The sequence below is a fragment of the Abramis brama genome (genome assembly GCF_963993115.1).
Source record: "Abramis brama genome assembly, chromosome: 15".
Lineage (NCBI taxonomy): Eukaryota > Metazoa > Chordata > Actinopteri > Cypriniformes > Leuciscidae > Abramis > Abramis brama.
This window is the reverse complement of record NC_139977.1, coordinates 4,250,194-4,270,927: the sequence shown is the minus strand read 5'-3', so window position 1 is coordinate 4,270,927 and position 20,734 is coordinate 4,250,194. Positions and strand designations below refer to the sequence as shown.

The following is a 20,734-nucleotide window of genomic DNA, read 5'->3' as shown; positions in this document are numbered from 1 at the left end:
AGGTGCGAACCACAGACTTAACATGACTGTTAAAACACATTGATCTGTCAAAAATGACACCCAGATTTCTCATGTCACTACGGTCAGAAGATGATAGACCCCCAAGGACCTGCCTAATCTTAGGGGTAATGTTGTCTGGGGCAAAAATCATCACCTCTGTTTTATCCGTATTGAGTTGCAGAAAGTTCTCAGCCATCCATTTATTAATGGAGACTAAACAATTCAGCAAAATAGACAGTTTGTCTAGTCTGTCTGGACTAAATGAAATAAATAACTGGATGTCATCCGCATAACAATGATAAGATACTATTTTAAAACTACTTATAATCTTTCCAAGGGGAAGCATGTACAGACTGAACAGAAGGGGGCCGAGCACAGAACCTTGCGGCACACCACAAGACAAAGGAACAGAATCTGACATGAAAGATCCTGTGGACACAGAAAAACTCCTGTCAGAAAGATAGGAGGTAAACCAGTCCAGAGCAGATCCAGAAATGCCCACTAGAGAGTTAAGTCTATCAATCAGAATGCAGTGATCAACAGTATCAAACGCTGCACTAAGATCTAACAAGACCAGCACAGAACACTCTCCTGCATCAGCAGCCATCAAGATGTCAAGCACAGCGCATCTGTGTTGTACGTCACACGTAGGCTCATTTCTATTGGCCGACGCTGGTAACGATGTCTTTAATGCATTTTCTGGGCCAGCAAGTTATAATGTCTTAGAAGCCTATGGAGGAGTGATCCAGCTCTCAGATTTCAACAAAAATATCTTATTTTGTGTTCCGAAGATGAACGAAGGTCTTACGGGGTTGAGAAAACATGAGGGCGAGTAATTACTGACAGAATTTTCATTTTTGGGTGAACTAACCCTTTAATATGTGCTTTATAAGTACTAATAAACATCCAATATGCTAGTAAAATGCATGCTAAGCAACTAGATTATTTGTTCCCTAAAGTGTTACTATATGAACATATAATGACATATTTGAAAGTAAAGTAAATCATCCAGTGAGGAAAAAGCATTTCGATGATGTGCGAGTTGTGACATGACTTGAGTCGCTTGCATCACTTACATTATCTATGGTCAGATCATCAGTCTTACAATTTGATGTCAACTATTGTGTGGCAGTTTCTAATTAAATAACTAGCAAGTGTCACTAAAGTCCATTTCGCCAAAGTCAAAGCGAGTGCAAGTTCAGGATTATCTACTGCTTCTTCAGCACATCTACTGTGCATGTTTTTCATTTCGTAAACTCCTTAATTGTTCAGTTCCTCGTTTCCGATGGGGTGGAGGTGAAGAAATACCCAAAAGGAAGAGTGCAAATTGCAGTAATTCCCTTGACCCAGAGCGTTCAGGAAGCAAGAACTGCCTTGATAAGACGTTCTGCTGTGGTTTGCACATCCCGTCTTAAAATGCCTTTGCGTTAAATTTCGAGTGACTGCAGCAGAGAGAGATAATATAACGTATCTGGACAAATGTGTGTGTGAAACTCCTTACTTCTAGAAGCTGAGCAGCCGTCGGCCTCGTCTCAGGGTTTCTGTCCAAAGCTTTTTTCAGGAAATCGCTAAATTCCATTGACCTAAAATACACAAAAACCTTAAACATTCGCCCAAGAGGGGTATAGTACAATCTCTTAATGTGTAATGGAGATACAGTGAAAAAATAACATTCAAAGGCCATATTCTAGAAATGTCAAAAGCTATAAATCTAACTAAAAAGCCACAACTATGCTCAGAGAACAGGAATCTTATAGTAATGAAGAATGTCAGTGAAATCTTGTGCGTTCACTCCCATGCCGGGGGTTTTGTGGCTCACCACTTGGAGGGCTGATCCAGGGTGGGCGGCTCAGACTTGGCAATTTTTAGCAGGACCCTCATGGGGTTCAGCTCATGGTGGGGGGGCTCTATCTGAGCCAGCTCTATCAGGGTGATGCCCAGTGACCAGATGTCCGCTTTATAGTCGTATGGAGCGTCCTTCATGGTCTCACACATCACAACCTCTGGAGCCATCCTGAACACACAGGAAATATCAGAACAGGAATATTCCAGTTAGATCATCGCGAAAGCTTTCAAAGTCAGTAGTAAACGTTTAAAGTGGATCAAAAAAAGTTCGAAAAAAATCAAAATCATCAAAAATTCATGTACAGGTGAAACTCGAAAAATTAGAATATCGTGCAAAAGTTCATGTCTTTCAGTAATTCACCTTAAAAGGTGAAACTAATATATTATATAGACTCATTACATGCAAAGTGAGATATTTCAAGCCTTTATTTGTTATATTTTGATGATTATGGCTTACAGCTGATGAAAACCCCAAATTCAAAATCTCAGAAATGTTAAAAATTTTCATAAGCTGTAAGCCATAATCACCAAAATTATAACAAATAAAGGCTTGAAATATCTCACTTTGCATGTAATGAGTCTATATAATATATTAGTTTCACCTTTTAAGTTGAATTACTGAAAGACATGAACTTGAATTTTTGGAGTTTCACCTGTATAACTTTGATGAAAGGTTTTGATCCACTTCAAATGTTGACTACTGTGCATTCCCAGTGCGGAAACATGTCTGCAGATATTTAGCCAGCGACTAAAATAATTTACTACAAGCCACTAATAAAACTGCTAAAGGTGGTTGAGGAGTCAGATAAGGAGACGTTAATATCAACACTCCTGTGTGTGTGTGTGTGTGTGTGTGTGTGTGTGTACTCAGAGGAAGGACAAAGGTAGGACAGATACTTCATATCAGGACTTTCAAGCTGGACACTAGTTAATGATTGCTTTAAATCCTGTGGGATATGACAACACTTATCTATCAGCATATTTCTATTACCTTTATGGGAAACTCACAAAACCTGTAATCATTCATTCTAATTATGTTTCATATAATTGTATTTTGTAGTGATGCACTGAAATGTCGACAACCAAAGATATCCGCCTGAACATTTTAGCACTTACCAATATGGAGTCCCAATAAAAGAGTCTCGCCTTTGAAGAGTTTTGGTGTTTTTTGCAGAAACTCCAAAATCCGCTGTAACAAAAGTCAGAGATGTTGAATTACATGAGGATTTGTCCCAGTTTCAAAATTGTCATATTACAACCTCCAAACCCCTAAATCAAGTGTTGACGTCATCTGTATAGAGGGCACTCTCTAAGAGTAGGTTACATAAAAGGCTTTTCTCTACAAATAACGTCAAATGATGTTAAAATGAGGACTGAATTATTGTATTATAGATCAAGTCCTAGGATGGATATTCTTACAGTCTAGCATTCAAACGTTTGGGATCAGTCTCTTCTGCTCACCAAGGCTGCATTTATTTAATCAGAAATACAGTAAAAACAGTAATATTGTGAAATATTATTAGAGTTTAAAACAACTGTTTTCTATCTGAATATATTGTAAGCTGTAATGTATTCCTGTGATCATTACTCCAGTCTTCAGTGTCACATGATCCTTCAGAAATCAGTCTAATATGATGATTTGATGCTCAAGAAATATTTATGATTATCATCAATATTGAAAAAAATTGTGCTGCTTAATACTTTTATGGAAACTGTGATTCTTTGATAAATAAATACAAAGTTTAAAAGGACAGCATTTAAATGGAATAAAAATATTTTGTAGCACAGTCACGTAATAAATTAAATGCATTTATTAATAAAAAAGTTATTGTTGTTAATAGTAGAATATATTTACATATTTTATTATCATAATATTTATAAAATAATTAATATATTATATTCTTATTATTGTGTTATTTCAAATAGTAATAATAATTTTTGACTGCATTTTATTGATATTCTGAATTGAGTGGATAGCAGACACATAGATTGTATAACGATTTGTGAGTCTGCTATTACAGACGAATCCCCAGAGATGTGTGGAGGATGTTTGGAGGACCAGCATCTGAAGCGAGCCTGTTTAAAGTTTCTCTCACAGGAAGTGATAAAGGCCAGAGAGTCTTGGCCTGGCATTCTGGGGCGCCATTAATCAACACACAATGAAGCCACATTCGGTTACAAAATGATTCTCTCATTGAATTACTAAATCCAATGAGACTTGAGTAGAGAAGTGTAATGAAATATTATAAGTCAGCTCTTGGCAAACTGTGGCGCTTTACAACACAACCTACAACAATACAGTGTGTGTGTGTGTGTGTGTGTGTGTGTGTGTGTGTGTGTGTGTGTGTGTGTGTGTGTGTGTGTGAGAGAGAAAGTGTGAGAGAGGTCATAAGAATTAGTAAGAGATCTTATAGCACAGACACAAAACACTACGCTCAACCAAAGGTCACACTTCAGCTCCGTTACAAAACCTAGAGAGCTGCCTATCTAGACAACATTTAAAGGCATTACAGCTGCACACCTGATGCAAATACTGGTATAGACATTAGACAGGCAGCAGTAATATATATATATATATATATATATACACACACAGGTGAAACTTGAAAAATTTGAATATCGTGCAAAAGTTAATGTATTTCAGTAATTAAACTTAAAAGGTGAAACTAATATATTATATAGATTCATTACATGCAAAGTGAGATATTTCAAGCCTTAATTTGTTATAATTTTGGCGATTATGGCTTACAGCTGATTTATGAGATTTTGAATTTGGGGTTTTCATAAGCTGTAAGCCATAATCGCCAAAATTATAACAAATTAAGGCTTGAAATATCTCACTTTGCATGTAATGAATCTATATAATATATTAGTTTCACCTTTTAAGTTTAATTACTGAAATACATTAACTTTTGCACGATATTCTAATTTTTCAAGTTTCACCTGTGTATACATACATACATACATACATACATATATATACACATATATACGTATATGTATGTATGTATGTATGTATGTGTATATGTGTATATATATATATACATATTAATTGTAATAATCCAGTGAGATTTGTGTATGCACAAGGAGTCTGACAACAGCCGGTATGAAACCTTCCTCCAAAATAACTTCCCATCTCTCTTGCATTAATATCTCTTCTCTGATGATGCGTTTACTGGCGTGAGGGCGGGACAATCCAATCATCTGAGTGTTTCACTCGGATGCACGTCACAATACGGAAAAAAAGACTATCGCAACTTTTGTTTCATGCTGACTTCAACCTGCACCTGACTGAAGTCAGATCATCAGTCTGAGCGATCTGTTGATACACACACCTAGCTTGATGTCTCCATCCAGCGTGAGGAGGATGTTTCCCGCCTTCAGGTCTCTGTGGATGATCTTCATGCTGTGGAGATACTGGAGAGCCTCCAACATCTGCTTACAGATCACCCGGATCTGAGGCTCTTCAAGACCCCTGTCCAACTCTAGACACACACAAACACCACAGTGAATCTCATAATGTCCAAAAATCGAAAAACAGAAATTGATTTGATATGATATGATTGATATATGATATGATATATAATATATGATATATGATATATTAATATAATAATATACAATATTATTAATATAATTAATATATTAAAGGGTATTTCTCCTAAAAAAAAAAAGAAAACGCTGTCAATATTAAAGGAATTGTTTACTTCAAAATGAAAATTGTCATCAATAATTATAAATATATATTATATTATATTATATTATACAGAAAATAAGAGTTTTTAAGACTATTAAAGGGTATTTTCTCCTAAAAAGAAATGAAAATTATATCAATGTTAAAGGAATAGTTCACTTCAAAATGAACATGCTGTCATCATTTACTCACCCTGCAGTTGTTTTAAACCTATAAGAAAATCTTTCTTTCTTTGAACACAAAAGAAGATATTTTGAAGAATGTCGGTAACCAGACATAGTTGATGGACCCCACTGACTTCCATAGTAGGAAAAAGATACTATGGAAGTCAATGGGGAACATCTTGAGTGTGAGTAAATGATGACAAATGATGACAAACATTTTGAAGTGAACTATTCCTCTAAATACACACACATGCACATCTAGTTCTACAGCGTGACCTCTTCACTATCTACAAAACTCTGATTCAAGAGGCAAAGCGGTGTAACCAAAGGCAATGAACTCTGAGTGACCTTGACTGGCTCGTTCATAAAACACCCAAAATAATGCAATATCCTGTTTAAACTTCAGGGTAAAGGCGTTTACCTACTCACCCATGAGCATCACAGAGCATCAAAAGGAAGAAGCTGCAGGGATCTTTTATAAAAACAAGAACATTAGCAGATGTACTGCAGTCTTACCTAACATGGTGGCATCGACCGCACCCCCGGGGCAAAACTCGATCATTATCTGTGGGAGAAATGAGGTTCAGCTTAACATGGTTCTGTGCCGGAGAGAGATTCCAGTCACACTTTATTTCACAATGTCCTTGTTACACATAGTACATGGAGTCACTATTGTAATAACTATAAATTATGCATAATTACATGCAACTAACCACAAAACACACCCTATAGAAAGTACATGTAGTTAACTATTATTACTCAGTACTTAAATGTTTCATTACACTGTAACACGGACACCTTAAAATAAAGTGTAACCAAGATTTTGTGCAATTTCAGACACAGATCATCTCACTGGAGTTGACGAAGACTCATTTCACGTAAACAGGAAAAGGTGGTGTTAGTGTATACGAGAACACGGGACGTTCTCAGTCATTCAGATCACAGAACAATGATCCAGGTTATTCCAAGATTATGTGTAACAGTCATAACAAAGTTCTCAGGAATGGACTTTTTTTTATGGAATTAAAAAAAGTGTTTACTGTTGCAAGGGACTCCCTCCTACAATTTTTCTTGTTTGAGAAGCTGTTTCACTCAGATATACGTCACAATAGGGAAGAAAAGACTATTGCAACATCTGTTTAATGCCAACTTTAATATTTTATAGTTTCTGAATAAATATAATATATAATTTAATAATAAATAATACAAATAAATGCTGATTTTTCCCGATCATGGTTTTTAAATTATTCTGGTCTGAATAACTGACTGATCGGATATGCAAACATTGTCCTGAGATGATGACGATCCGGGTAAAATATAGTTGGCACAAAGGTTAAACTGCAAGAACAGTTTATGAAAGGTAAATATTTACATTGTGTCTTAACCAGACAAGAAATGTTTTTTTTTGGACCAATGGGTTTTCACTGTGGGCGGGGCTTAAAGCGTTGCAAAAATGACAACTTACTGGAGAAATAATTGCAAGTCACTATTATTTATATGGAACTTGAGCAAATATCATCAGCATAATTAGTCATTCTTTGCATGTAGGCTATTTCTTGACTATACTGATGGTTTTAGTTTTTATTCCTCTATTTGACCACATTTATGGATGTTTTATCTGTTTGTTTGTTTTTAATCTTTATTACGCCAAGATTCAAGAAAATACCATAAAGAAAAAGTAGAACGATATTGATAAAATATTATTTTCCATAAGATGAGGACATTTTTGCTGCATTTTGATTCATTCAGTTCTTAAAGGGGTGGTTGATTATGATTTCACTTTACTAACTTTAGTTAGTGTGTAATGTTGCTGTTTGAGCATAAACAACATCTGCAAAGTTACAACGCTCAAAGTTCAAAGCAAAGGGATATATTTGCTTTTAAAGAAATTGCTTTTTAAGGACTACAACAAACGGCTGGTAGAGACTACACGACATTCATCCCGGGTTAGTGACATCACAGACCCTAGAAGTTACATAAACCCCGCCCCCTCAACACGATTTATAGATTATCAAGACAGAATATGCTAATCAATGTCTAGAAGATAACTACACATAAGCTGCATAAATTCATCAATAACCATTCAGAAACGTCCTGTTGCTTCTACATGTTGTCACTTCTTCTTGAGTCTCTCCATCATTGACTCTGGTTTGAACATAAAAGGCTAAAAGTTTTAGAAATTTTCAGTGCATGTCTGTGTGTGAGGTAAAATGACTGTTGAAGCTCCGCCCCCTGTGCCGGGAGCAGCAGCTCATTTGCATTTAAAGGAACAGACACAAAACGGTGTTTTTGCTCACCCTCAAAAAGTGACAACTTTAACATGCTATATAAAAATATCTGTGGGGTATTTTGAGCTAAACCTTCACATACACACTCTGGGGACATCAAAGACATATTTTACATCTTGTGAAAAGGGTATTATACCACCCCTTTAAATTTACCATGAAACACCTTTTTGGTGGTTTTTCAACAGGTTCAACACAACACTGATCTACTTCTAGAGGTCATCTGAAATAATTACTCAATATCAAGCTGCCTTGAGCAAGTTAGGCCCAATAGTAAATCTGTATCATAAAATCATATATCATAAAACCTGAAATGCTATAACGTGCCTAATAATGCATCACATGTTCAAATCGAGAAAACATTTTATTTCTGTGTGTGTATCAAAGATATTTATTCTTTTTCCCTGTGATGAGTTCACAAAACACAAAAATAGTCATGGGTTTTGCATGATAACCATCTTCAGCAAACCATTTTGTTTTTGTAGTCAAAGCGCATTCTTGAATCATTAGAAATGCCCAGTGTTTCGTCAATGCTCTCTCTGGATTAATGCGGTAACTTCCGCTTTGTTTAAAGTGAGCCAAGAAAACCTACACCTCGCATTGCTTGCCAAAACAATACCTGACCTTCACATACTGTACTTTGTCCATCACTGACATGAGTTTGCAGGTTTTGCACGCTGTTCTCCAAACGATATACGCCATAAAAAAGTCCCTAAATGTCAGTAAAAATGTGTAAGAAACGACAGGAGTATCTCCTGTAACTGACAGTGAAGGAGAGTCTGAGTAAAACTGAAAGAATGTGTCACAAACATTATCCGCCTGTCAATCATAGTATAAATCTTGATCAGATCCTGACCTACTTTAAGATGTGGATTCCTCATGTGTCATAGTTTTGACATGTTAAAAGGAAGTTTGCCAAAAAAACAAACACACTGTGCCATTGAACATGTGACTCATTCCAATCACATATTCCTTTTTTACTTGTGTAGGACAAACAATTTGATGCTTAGCAGATTGTTTATGCCGTTCTCTTCCCATACAATGACTGAAAATTACAAGGCACAATACAAGCATTATTAAACTAGTCCATATGTCTTATGTGCAATACATTTCAAATCTTCTGAAGTCATAGGATAACATTGTGTGATGAACAGGCCTAATTTGTCACTGTAACATTCTTCAGATTCATATGGGTTTGGAACGACGTGATTAATGATTACAGAACTGAACTACTCCTTTAGGAATGTATGACAGATTCTTACATTTTGAGTTTGTAATGTCTTGTCGATACTGAGCCAAAACTGCAAAAGTATTGAAAGTGATTTGCTGGTGGAAACACCGTCCCGCCCAAGCAAAGCTCCCCACCCTCATGGCTTGACCCAAATGGACTGGTAAACCCAAGTGTGTGTGTATTTAGTGATGGAGGCGATAACACAGTGACACATGTCATGACTGCCTCCAAGATACATAAACTGCATACCAAAGAGAAGAGACTAACAAACAAATGTGCAATCCAGTAAAACTGCTATTTTCTGTGATGGAGATCAGCTTCACCCCTGAGTCCCTCTGCTTATATTACACACTCAGACAGACATGCAAACAAACACATGAGAGAAATCACACTATTATTTATTTATTTATTTATTTGCACTTACTGGTGCTTGGTTGTTCTTAGAGTGTTTTGGTTAATATCTATGTGGTTATTAATTGGTGTAGGTTACCAATGCTTTACCAGACGCAACACGATGCCACGGCAAGCAATAAAATGTATATTTTCTATGTTAATCAGTTTTTGTCAGGAGATCCTATTTTAGAAACTCTGTGACGTCACGGTTAGAACAACAAAATGCAAAATATGGAAATGATAATCTCAGGTACTGATTATGGTCTTTATTTATGTTAAAATAATTTGACGTTGAGTTCTAATATCATTGCATGACCTCTACAGCCATACTGAAAGCAACAATGGATAATTCACCTCAGATGAAAGGAAACAAGAACTTTCAAACTCGATGTGAACAAACAGGTGTATTCTATCGCAAAGATTGTTTGTCACTCCGTATGTATTTTTAACAACATTAATATGGTGTAACATTTATGAGTTTGATTATGTACGTTATCAATTTCATTGCGAGTGCTTGAAGACAGACTCCGCTCACGCGCTCTTCTGATTGGCTGTGATTTCTTTCATAGTCATACTGTGTCTGATGTGGACATGATTGGCTTGTCGCTGGAATCTTATAGTTTTAAAAATCATTCTAAATAAAACAGTAGCAGAATCCACATCACAATTATAACGATAACGGCTTGTTAAATATCACCGTAGTTTTAATCGGTCATACACTGCATAACAAATCACCTTAATTTAAATGTTCATTAACTGGAACATTGAGTGATAATATTTCAAAGTGATTTCCATAATTTTGACAGATTGACCTGCTTTAGAAAGATTCCAGTAAACACTACTAATAGGGATTAGAAGTGAAAAGGGGAGGCGATTACATTTTAAAACATCCGTGTGAAAACAAACCTGGAAAGAGACGTGAGGATTTGGGGAGAAAAACGAGAGATTCTTAGTGCATTCCATTCCAGTGAATTATTCATGGGATATATTGTGAATTAAATCAGGAGAGCAGACCACAAATGCTCAGTTTATGTTGTCCTTTTTCATTCTATTACAGGAGAATACAAACAAAAATGTCCAAACTGAGCATGCATATAGAATAAGCAGAATAATATCATGTGTTGGTGTGGACGCTAATATAGTTATCGTTATAGTTATGTTCTCTATGATATTCTAGGGCCTCATTTATAAAATTATGTGTAGGATGGGTCCTACATTTGATCTATCTAAGGGCCTGTTCACACCTGGTGTTAAGATGTGTTTTGGTCGATCGGATTACAAGTGGACAACTCTAAATACAGGTGTAAACGGGTCTAAAACGTTTTGAGCTCGTCCACTTTCACCACTTCCAGAGGGAGTTGAAAACACATTAGACCGGATTGCTTTCGTAGTGTAAATGCTCATGTGAACGAATGTGTTCAAATGCATTTGAACATCCACTAAAACTGTCTACTCTCCGTCTACTGATCTAATGAGTGAACATTATAGGAAGAGCTCGAGCCAGACGGGGTTTAATCTTTATCAGCTGAAGACCCAAGTTTGGTTTGAAGATGAAAAACATACCAAGCACAATGTTCTCTCACCATTCCTGATTTCTAACACACACACACACACACACACTCACAGCGTTCGGCTGGTCTTGTGGCTATAAGAGCAGAAACTAAAGTTGATGTTCTCCGTGTGTTATTTCCGGTCGAATTCATATGTAAATTTGTGAGCTTATTTTGTCTATTAGATTGAAAGATCTGAAAAAGCTCACACATTTACCCGCTCATAGACTCTCCCCTCGAAGAAATCAGGACAGAAGTGGTTGAAAGTGGACAAAAGAGACAGATTAAAACACCAGGTGTAAATGGGAATGTGTCTCCCTCGTCTAACTGTGATCCGATCCACCAAAACTCATCTTAATACCAGCTGTAAACAGGGACTAAGATCATTTCTCAAATATGCGTTCGCCTCTGTTCCAGATGTGATTTCTATAAATTGCTAATGATCTTGAAATTGTGAGTAGCTGAATTGCCTTGTAAACGCCCCCTTATTAATGTCACTAACATATAAAACAGCAACTGTCAACGTCCAAACCCTTTACTTGAGAACGGTGAGCGGCAAGAAATGTTTAAAAATTCCAATCATAATTCACCATTAGGTTTCATACAAAACGTTTACAACAACTGAAATCACATGTACGCCAAAATTGCATAATCTGGGTGGCCTTAAAAACATGTTAAGATTCAAGTTTAAATATTTGATCTTTATATATAGTAGTGCTTCCCTTAGGGACATGAATCTATGGTTGCCAAAAACAACAGCAGATCATGAGGCTGATGTCACTCGCCTGTCACATGATCCAGCTATTATGTAATTGTTTTATGACAGGACCGGCCATCCCTACCAATGGCCCGACATTAGCCTAGGCTCCACCATTCCCATGACCCTGCATTGGACAAGCAGTTTGGATAATGGATGGATGAGTAAATGTTGAATCACAGCAAACAGTAGAAGCATTTACTGTTGCCATAACAAAAAAAAAGACTCACTTTCAGCATTTTCATTACTGAACACCTGCAATGACAACACCGTCCAATGAGTCACTGTCCCGACGGATAATCCAGGCGTTTCCAAACAATAGACCCGTGACTGTGTGTTTACAGAGGGAATGTACAGGAACTGCATATCCAACAATACAGCTATTAATACAAGCTCTTGAAAACACGACTAAAAATCATAGAAGCAATGGTAATACTTAAGATTTGATGATTAGTGGCTCAGTCACAAATGAGCATACGACGAAAAAAATGTGTGTATTCATGTTGGTTTTGAGGGGAAACCTTGAATACATACAATGTTCATATGTAAATTTGATCTAAAATACATTTATGTAGATATATTTTTGAATTTATGTCTATATAGCAATGTATTTTTTTTTTTAATAACATTTTTGGATAGTTAAATAAAATATAGGAAAATATCTATATTTTCTGCCATATGTGGCATCTTGAATTTATGAATAATAATTCATTTGAAATGTGAAATAACCATATCATTGAAAAAGTCAAATTATTTAGGCTCAATTATTTTTCTGACCTTGGCATACAGTCATATCACATGGTCTATGATATAATTTTTTGGCACAACAACAAAGTGGCTTCCTGCATTGTAATTGCTTTGAAGGGTTTTCAAAGATGAAAAATATTTTAAAACACAATCTTAATCTTATTTACACATCACCATGACATTTTTCACATTTTTTCTCACAAAACAAAATCAATAGATCTAGAGCTGGACTCAAACAAAAAACAAAAAACAAAAAAACTGTTGTATAGTTACATTATAAACAAAATGTAATTGTTTTTATCTCAGGTAAACACCTGTCAATGTTATAAAAACTGGCGAAACCAGTCACCGCGAGTTTAGCATCTTAGCATCTCCATCCACGTGTTACAGTCTTACTGACATTTCTGAAATATTCTAGATGGCATACGCCGACGCCTGCAGGTACAGGGAGGCAGAACAACCAGTCAGACCACAAGAACAAAGTCAGATTGTGAGCGTCCGAGCAAACAAGGATTCCTCGAGCACCTACGCACATATCTCATGCAAACGCTGAGAGGTTAAACAAACAGAAACGATTGAGGCTTTAATGAGACAAATCCACAACACTGTTAACAGGAGTCAATAAAGACTGCATTACGCGACTGATTCTGGACACATGCCCTGAACCCTATTCAACCTGATAAATAATTAATTATGATGATTATCACTTTCACCACACTGGCACAGAGCTCCACACTTACATTTATACTTAAGAGACGAGCAACAGATGGCTTCATTCAAGTTCCCGGTAAAGAGGTGAATCACATCTTTTTCCATGATGCTTTAAAATAAAAGATTTTGATGTAACATGCTGAGATAGGAATGGAAACTTTACAGCCACCTGACTACTATGTTTAATAGTATGTGAAAAAACATGAAGTATACAACAATACAACAGGGCTGCACAATGTATCGAAATATCGCAAATGTACAGTACAGGTCAAAAGTTTGGAAACATTACTTTTTTTATATTTTTGAAAGAAGTCTCTAATGCTTATCAAGGCTGCGTTTATTTGATCAAAAATACAGAAAAAAACAGTAATATTGTGAAATATTATTACAACTTAAAATAATAGTTTTCTATTTGAATATACTTTCAAAAATAATTTATTCCTGTGATGCAAAGCTGAATTTCCAGCATCATTACTCCAGTCTTCAGTGTCACATGTGACATCCAGTCTAGCACATGATCCTTTAGAAATCATTCTAATATTCTGATTTATTATGAGTGTTGGAAACAGTTCTGCTGCCTAATATATTTGATGAATAAAAGGTTAAAAAGAACTGCATTTATTCAAAATAAAAAAATATTTTCTAATAATATAAATCTTCTTGACTATCACTTTTTTTTATCAAATTACCACATCCTTGCTGAATAAAAGAATTGATTTATTTCAAAAAAAGAAACAAAAAAAATCACTGACCCCAAATTACTGACCAGTAGTGTATATTGTTGTTACAAAAGATTTCTATTTCTAAAAAATTTGCTTCTTTTTTTTAATTTTTTATTTCTTTACTTTTTATTCATCAAAGTATCCTAAAAAAGTATCACATGTTATGAAAAAATATTAAGCAGCAGAACTGTTTCCAACTTTGATAATGAATCATCATATTAGAATGATTTCTAAAGGATCATGTGATAGACTGAAGTAATGATCCTGAAAATTCAGCTTTGCATCACAGAAATAAATGATAATTTAAAGTATAATAAATTGAAAACCAATTATTTTAAATTGTAATAATATATCACAATATTAAAAAAATTTTCTGTATTTTTGATCAAATAAATGCAGGCTTGATGAGCAGAATAACTTCTTTCAAAAACATTAAAAATAGTAATGTTTCCAAACTTTTGACCTGTACTGTATATATCGCGATATGCATATCACAACGGCTTGCAATAACGGGTCATGAAAAAGACAAAGAGAAAATCACTCGCTGCTCTCGGCTGAATAACTTTTGTAGCTTTAATAAGAATCAGTATATATTTAATTCATACAGTGAAAACTAAGCAGTGTTTTATTTTTACATTTGATTATTCAGTTTCTGTTGTTAAATAACCCTAATGTAGGATAACCTGAAACCCTGAACCCTGTGGTTTACACTGATGTTAAAATAACTCTTCTTATGCTACAGTAAAACACTGCTGTTCACTTTCAGAAGCTGTAGGGATGTTTTCTTGTCACAAAAAGAAAGTGAAACACGTATGTAGGTTATATCATTTTAAAGATATTTTTAAGATAATTTAAGTTTATTTTACACACTTTAAGAATTATCGTATCGCATATCGAATATCGCATTATTTAATGACTTATCGCATTTTTCTTCAATATCGTGCAGCCCTAGAATACAATGTGTTAAACAGTTGATTGAATGGACATTTTGTTAATTTCATCTTTCTACTCATTTTGTCTTCTCATATCATTTACTCATGGGGCTTAACCCTCTGAGGTCGACAAACGCGCGGGCGCGTTTTGCTGGATTTTCTCCACATTGTAGCACTATAAACTTAAATTACTCCGTCATTTATGGTCATACAGAAAAAAGAAATATAAAAAAAGAATCTGTGATATTTCTACTTTTGTATGTGTCCACTTACAATCAAATCAAAACATTGTGCTTTTGTAAAATAAAGAAAATAAACAGGGTGTGCGTTCTGCCTCTCCGTCGCGGTGAACTTTTTTTTCTTGAGCACGTCTGTAAACTGAAACAAAACTCAGCGAATACTTGTCACACATTTATGAGCCATATACCTTTATAAACATTTAAGTGTGTACTTTTAAATGATCGGATTCAAACTGAAAACAAATATTCTCTGTTTAAGTAATTTGTATAAAACCAACAAGATGTCCAGCTTCTCAAACGCTTGCTCATTATTTTTTTAATTTACCACGCCCACTCGCGCAAAAGATATTCACATGCAAATCTCCACATGGAACGCGATCGCGCTCATTAGGCCTACCTCAAAAACAAAACACCAAAACACTTTACAAGTCTCTGCTTTTAGACGCGCCTGAGCTTACATTGGATTTACATCAGAAGAAGAAGAACGCGATTTGAAGACAAGAAAGATGTAAGGTAAGAAATTCTTACATATTAGTTTGCTATTGTTGCATAAATTTCACATTGCAGTTGAACTGTTGCTAGATATATGGTGAATAATATTTAGACCCGTGTTTACTGTTACTGAGTTTGTGGATATCTGCTCAAACGTAGATATGTATATGGTAACCATAATGTTTTATATTTGAGCGCGATCGCGCTTGAATGTATCATATTGAATGTATTAAATTCAGATAAAACGGAGGTATTACTTATTGGTCAAAAAAACTGCCCACAAAACCTCTTACAATACAACTTTACTTTAGAAGGATGTCCTGTTACTTTATCCTCTACAGTAAAAGACCTGGGTGTTATATTAGACCGCAACTTGTCTTTCGAAAGTCATATTTCATATGTTACAAGAACAGCCTTTTTCCACCTTAGAAACATTGCTAAGCTACGTAACATGCTATCAGTTTCTGATGCAGAAAAGTTAGTTCATGCATTCATGACCTCGAGACTAGATTACTGTAATGCTTTATTAGCTGGTTGTCCTGCATCCTCAATAAACAAGCTACAGTTAGTCCAAAATGCAGCTGCTAGAGTTCTTACTAGGTCAAGGAAATATGATCATATAACACCAATTCTATCATCTCTACATTGGTTACCTATAAAGTTCCGTATCAATTACAAAGTATTACTAATGACCTATAAAGCCCTAAATGGTTTAGCTCCTGGGTATTTAACGGAACTTCTAACGCCCTACAATCCATCGCGCTCTTTAAGATCACTAAATTCGAGGCTTCTGGTCATTCCTAGGATATCTAAGTCCACTAAAGGAGGGAGGGCATTTTCACATTTAGCTCCTAAACTGTGGAATGGCCTTCCTGATATTGTTCGAGGCTCAGACTCGCTGTCCCAGTTTAAAACTAGATTAAAGACGCATTTCTTTAGCCAAGCATTCACATAATACTTACCTTTTATATTACAGTTGAATCAGATTGAATGCATTATTGTTATGAACAGCAGCTACGCTAATTATTTCCCATCTGCTTTTCTGTTGTTATCTCGGGACGCTAGTCCCGAGGTAAACACAGATTGTCAGCTCCAGTTTGTATCCAGCCTCCCATGGAAACTACAGATGCCCCCACACCCGTGCAGAGACGACTCGAAGCCTGTGAAGAGACGACTCGACGCCTGTGAAGAGACGACTCGACGCCTGTGAAGAGACGACTCGACGCCTGTGAAGAGACGACTCGACGCCTGTGAAGAGACGACTCGACGCCTGTGAAGAGACGACTCGACGCCTGTGAAGAGACGACTCGACGCCTGTGAAGAGACGACTCGACGCTGGCGATATGTTTATGCCCTAAATTAATGTATGATTAACTAACTGTATTTTTCTATGTACATTTCTGAAATGCACTTTCTGTAAAGCTGCTTTGAAACAATATGTATTGTGAAAAGCGCTATACAAATAAATTTGAATTGAATTGAATTGAATATTTTGCAGCGCGATCGCGTTTGAATGTATCATATTTTGCAGCGCGATCGCGTTTGAAAAGCAAACGGCTTCATGTTTTTACTATTATCTCATTTCATATCATCATAACAAATGGAAACATTTGAAGTAACATGATAATCAATATATTTTTCTCTAGCTTAGTTGTTACTGAAATCTTTTGGAAGATTTATACTGCTATAGGTTATTGATATTATTATTTTATCCAGCACTGTGCATAGCTTATGCCTACAAGGCACAACAAACCTGGTGTTCATTATATTATTGTTGGAAACATTTGTGTGTGTGTGTGTGTGTGTGTGTGTGTGTGTGTGTGTGTGTGTGTGTGTGTATTCTGTGAATTTTAAAAAGCAATTTTAACCAGAAAAATCTAAAATTTATTCCCAAAATCGTGCAGGCCTTTCTCTTGATATCAGTATGTTCACTTTTTTTTTCAGGGCCCAGATGCCACTGAAGACTTCAGTGAACATGAACATGGTAAAGTGAAAATCAAACAACTTGGAAATGAAAGGTATGTACAATGTTTTTAGGAATGGCACAAAGGTCTCTGTCTTTGGATCATTGTTTTCAATAAGTGCTTTTTTGGCATTTGTTGTGTGTATCTTTGGACTATGTTGTGTTGTAAATAAATCCAAACAATTTAAAAGCCATTCTTTTTTAAATCTCCTCATTTACAGTATTGTGCAAGGTTGCCCAGAATGACAGGGCCTGATAGCTCCTAATAGGGCCATTAGGGGAGGGTCTTTGTCTTTCTCAGGTGTGAAAACAATACATATTAATGACCTCCGCATAAAGCTTTTTCACACAAAACACGTAAAAATTTTAAATCAATATATTGTCTTATCTGAATGAGCAGTCAGGGTGATTTTCACATAGTTTTAGAGCAAATATTCTAGGCTACGTGATACAATTTTCAAAAGTCTTGTGAAGAAATAATCAGTATGGGTTTCATGGCCTTATTTCAGTGAGAATTTTTTTTTGTATTTTCACAAACCACGCATAAATGTCATTATCTCAAAACTACAAACTTTTACATACATGCTGCTGATATATTATTGTAGCAGAGTTTGTGCTGAATAAAGTGTAATCAGACACAAGTAACAGAAATAACCAGAAATGTCAGAGCATGTCAGAACACCTCCAGGGCCCAGAAAACAGCTCAGACCTCAGAGGGTTAAAAGACTAACGTTCAAAAATACCATCAATTCGACACTATCGGATGAGATGAATAAAGACATACATTGTCTTCTGTAGACAATAAGTAGACACTGAATGTTATATAATTGATTAACTTTGAAACATTGACGGTTATTGAACTAAACTGAATCAACACTGAACTAAATCATGTTATTTAACCGAATTATTCAACCGAATAATGACAATTGTCTTCTATAGAATTGAAATTAAATTCCATAATTAATGATTTTTGCAACACTTCTATTTGTCCTGTTTATTTATAAGAAGCTACTTTAAAACAATCTGTAATGTATAAAGCTCTATTTAAATAAATGTGACTTTACTGAGTACTCAACAGATAAATCATGAAGTTCAGATTATTGCCCATTTAATTCTTCATATTTCATAGCGTCTTCAAATAATGCTAGTTAGAAAAAAACAATCCTATATTGTTGACCTTCGCTGAGATGTTGCACCCATAACATGAGTTCATCAGATTGTACTGAAGCTGAGAAGAATGAAAGAGGATAAGAGAAGATTATGTCACGCACAGACGGAGGAGAAACACTCGTGAGCTGACCTCCTTTATCCGGCTGCTTAATTGGATCTTAGATACGACAGTTTACAAGAGTTTAGAAAACGCACTGGCTGACACGCGATCAAGACGGTCACACACACACACACACACACACGCGTGTGAGTCCAGGCACGTTTGCCCCCTGACGGATGAGGGCAGAGATCCTCACACACCTGTTACATGTTTACACGGCCGCTGACTGACACACACTTGAACAACAAATCAGCAGATCAATGATAGGTGGTAGGTGATGCATGTGTTTTTTAATGTAAAATACTTCTCCAATTTCACTTTAATATGTAGAGACAGCTTATTCTGTCTAGTCAATGTTTTTGCGATTCTGTTTGATGACACTTGTGGTGCTAAAATCCCACACTTGAGATTAAGAAGAGGCACTACAAGTATAAATGAGATAGGAATGCTGACGATCATGATTTTTCATGGCCAATTCCAATTGCCGATTTTTTTTACAAGCAAATAGGCTGATACCGGTAGCCGATTTCTGTGTTTAAGCACATTAATTTGTTGTTTACCAAACTGGGCTTAAACAACAACAACGAGGCAACCACTGCATTTTAACAAAGACTTTAGATATACAAAGACAGTGCACTTATATTACTATGAATGAAAAAGTCCCGCCTTCTAAATAAAAGAGCCAATCAGCACTTGGTAAAGTCGTTGTGTCACTGCAGCTTTGCCGTCGCATCATCCAGGTGGTGCGTTTCCCAAAAGCATCGTTAGCCAACTATGTTCGCAAGTTCTGTCGTTATCAGCTGTTCAACGAGTCGGTGTTTCCCGAAACCATCGTTCTAACGAACATTCGCAAACAGCATCGCAAAGTTGTGTGTTTGGAACGACAGCTCTCGACCTGTGGTTAGAAGCAGAGTTTCTAGTTTGCATGACATGTGGACTCAATAAATCCTTATCTTGAGCCAAATAAGCAAGCTGACATTCAGTACAACCTGTGTCTTTGATTCAGAATACATAAAAATGTAATTTGCGTCTTTTAGTTTGTCAAGAGATTTCAAGCACCGTTTTTGAAGAGTGCGCATGTGCGAACGTGCTCTACTATGTAAGAACGAGCCTAAAATTGAATCTGGAAATACTGAGAAAAATGAGAAATAGTCCTCAGATGTCATGTCTGTAATTTATAGCAAAACATCTAGCGTTAATTCGATCTCAAACAGATTCATTAAAAGTAGTTATTACTCCAATACCTGCGTGACATCATCAACCAACGTGGTTGAACGACCGCTTTGCGACAATACTGTTTCGGGAAACAGTCGTGACTAGCTAGTTGATTTCTTCAACGATGCATCGCACTATGGTAGAGTTACGTCGTTGTGCGGGAAACACACCCCAGGTGGTGCTGCACATTGGTGGTGGTTGAGGAGATACAAGTAAAGCTTCCGTATGTAAAGCGCTTTGAGCACCCAGAAAAGCGCTATATAAATGTAACAATGTTACATGTAATGTTTCTAGATTTAAAGCAAAAATGGTCAGACTAGCTTTGTGAAATGATGCTACATAAAACACCCGCACAAAACATCAACAGCAGCAGCGGGACGGAATAAAGATGCTAATTCACTCTTTGTCAGTAGGTGGCGCTTTTGGAAAAGCAGCGATGTATCATTTCTTTGGATGCCGCTTTATACAAATCAGTGCCAAGCTTATTATTATCTTTAATAGGCATTATACTGGGGTAAGAGGAA

At 36.0% G+C, this 20,734-nt stretch overlaps 1 protein-coding gene across 1 annotated transcript in view; it reads right to left on the bottom strand.

Moving 5' to 3' along the window:
* The window catches only part of stk10 (serine/threonine kinase 10), a 58,880-nt gene that overhangs the window by 24,734 nt on the left and 13,412 nt on the right, over positions 1-20,734 (bottom strand). Inside the window, exons 3-7 of the mRNA XM_084137639.1 lie at positions 6,220-6,268; positions 5,181-5,330; positions 2,962-3,034; positions 1,820-2,014; positions 1,502-1,583 (exon numbers count right to left, since the gene is read on the bottom strand). Coding sequence (XP_083993765.1) covers positions 1,502-1,583; positions 1,820-2,014; positions 2,962-3,034; positions 5,181-5,330; positions 6,220-6,268 — 549 coding nt within the window. The remainder of the gene's footprint in view (positions 1-1,501; positions 1,584-1,819; positions 2,015-2,961; positions 3,035-5,180; positions 5,331-6,219; positions 6,269-20,734) is intronic.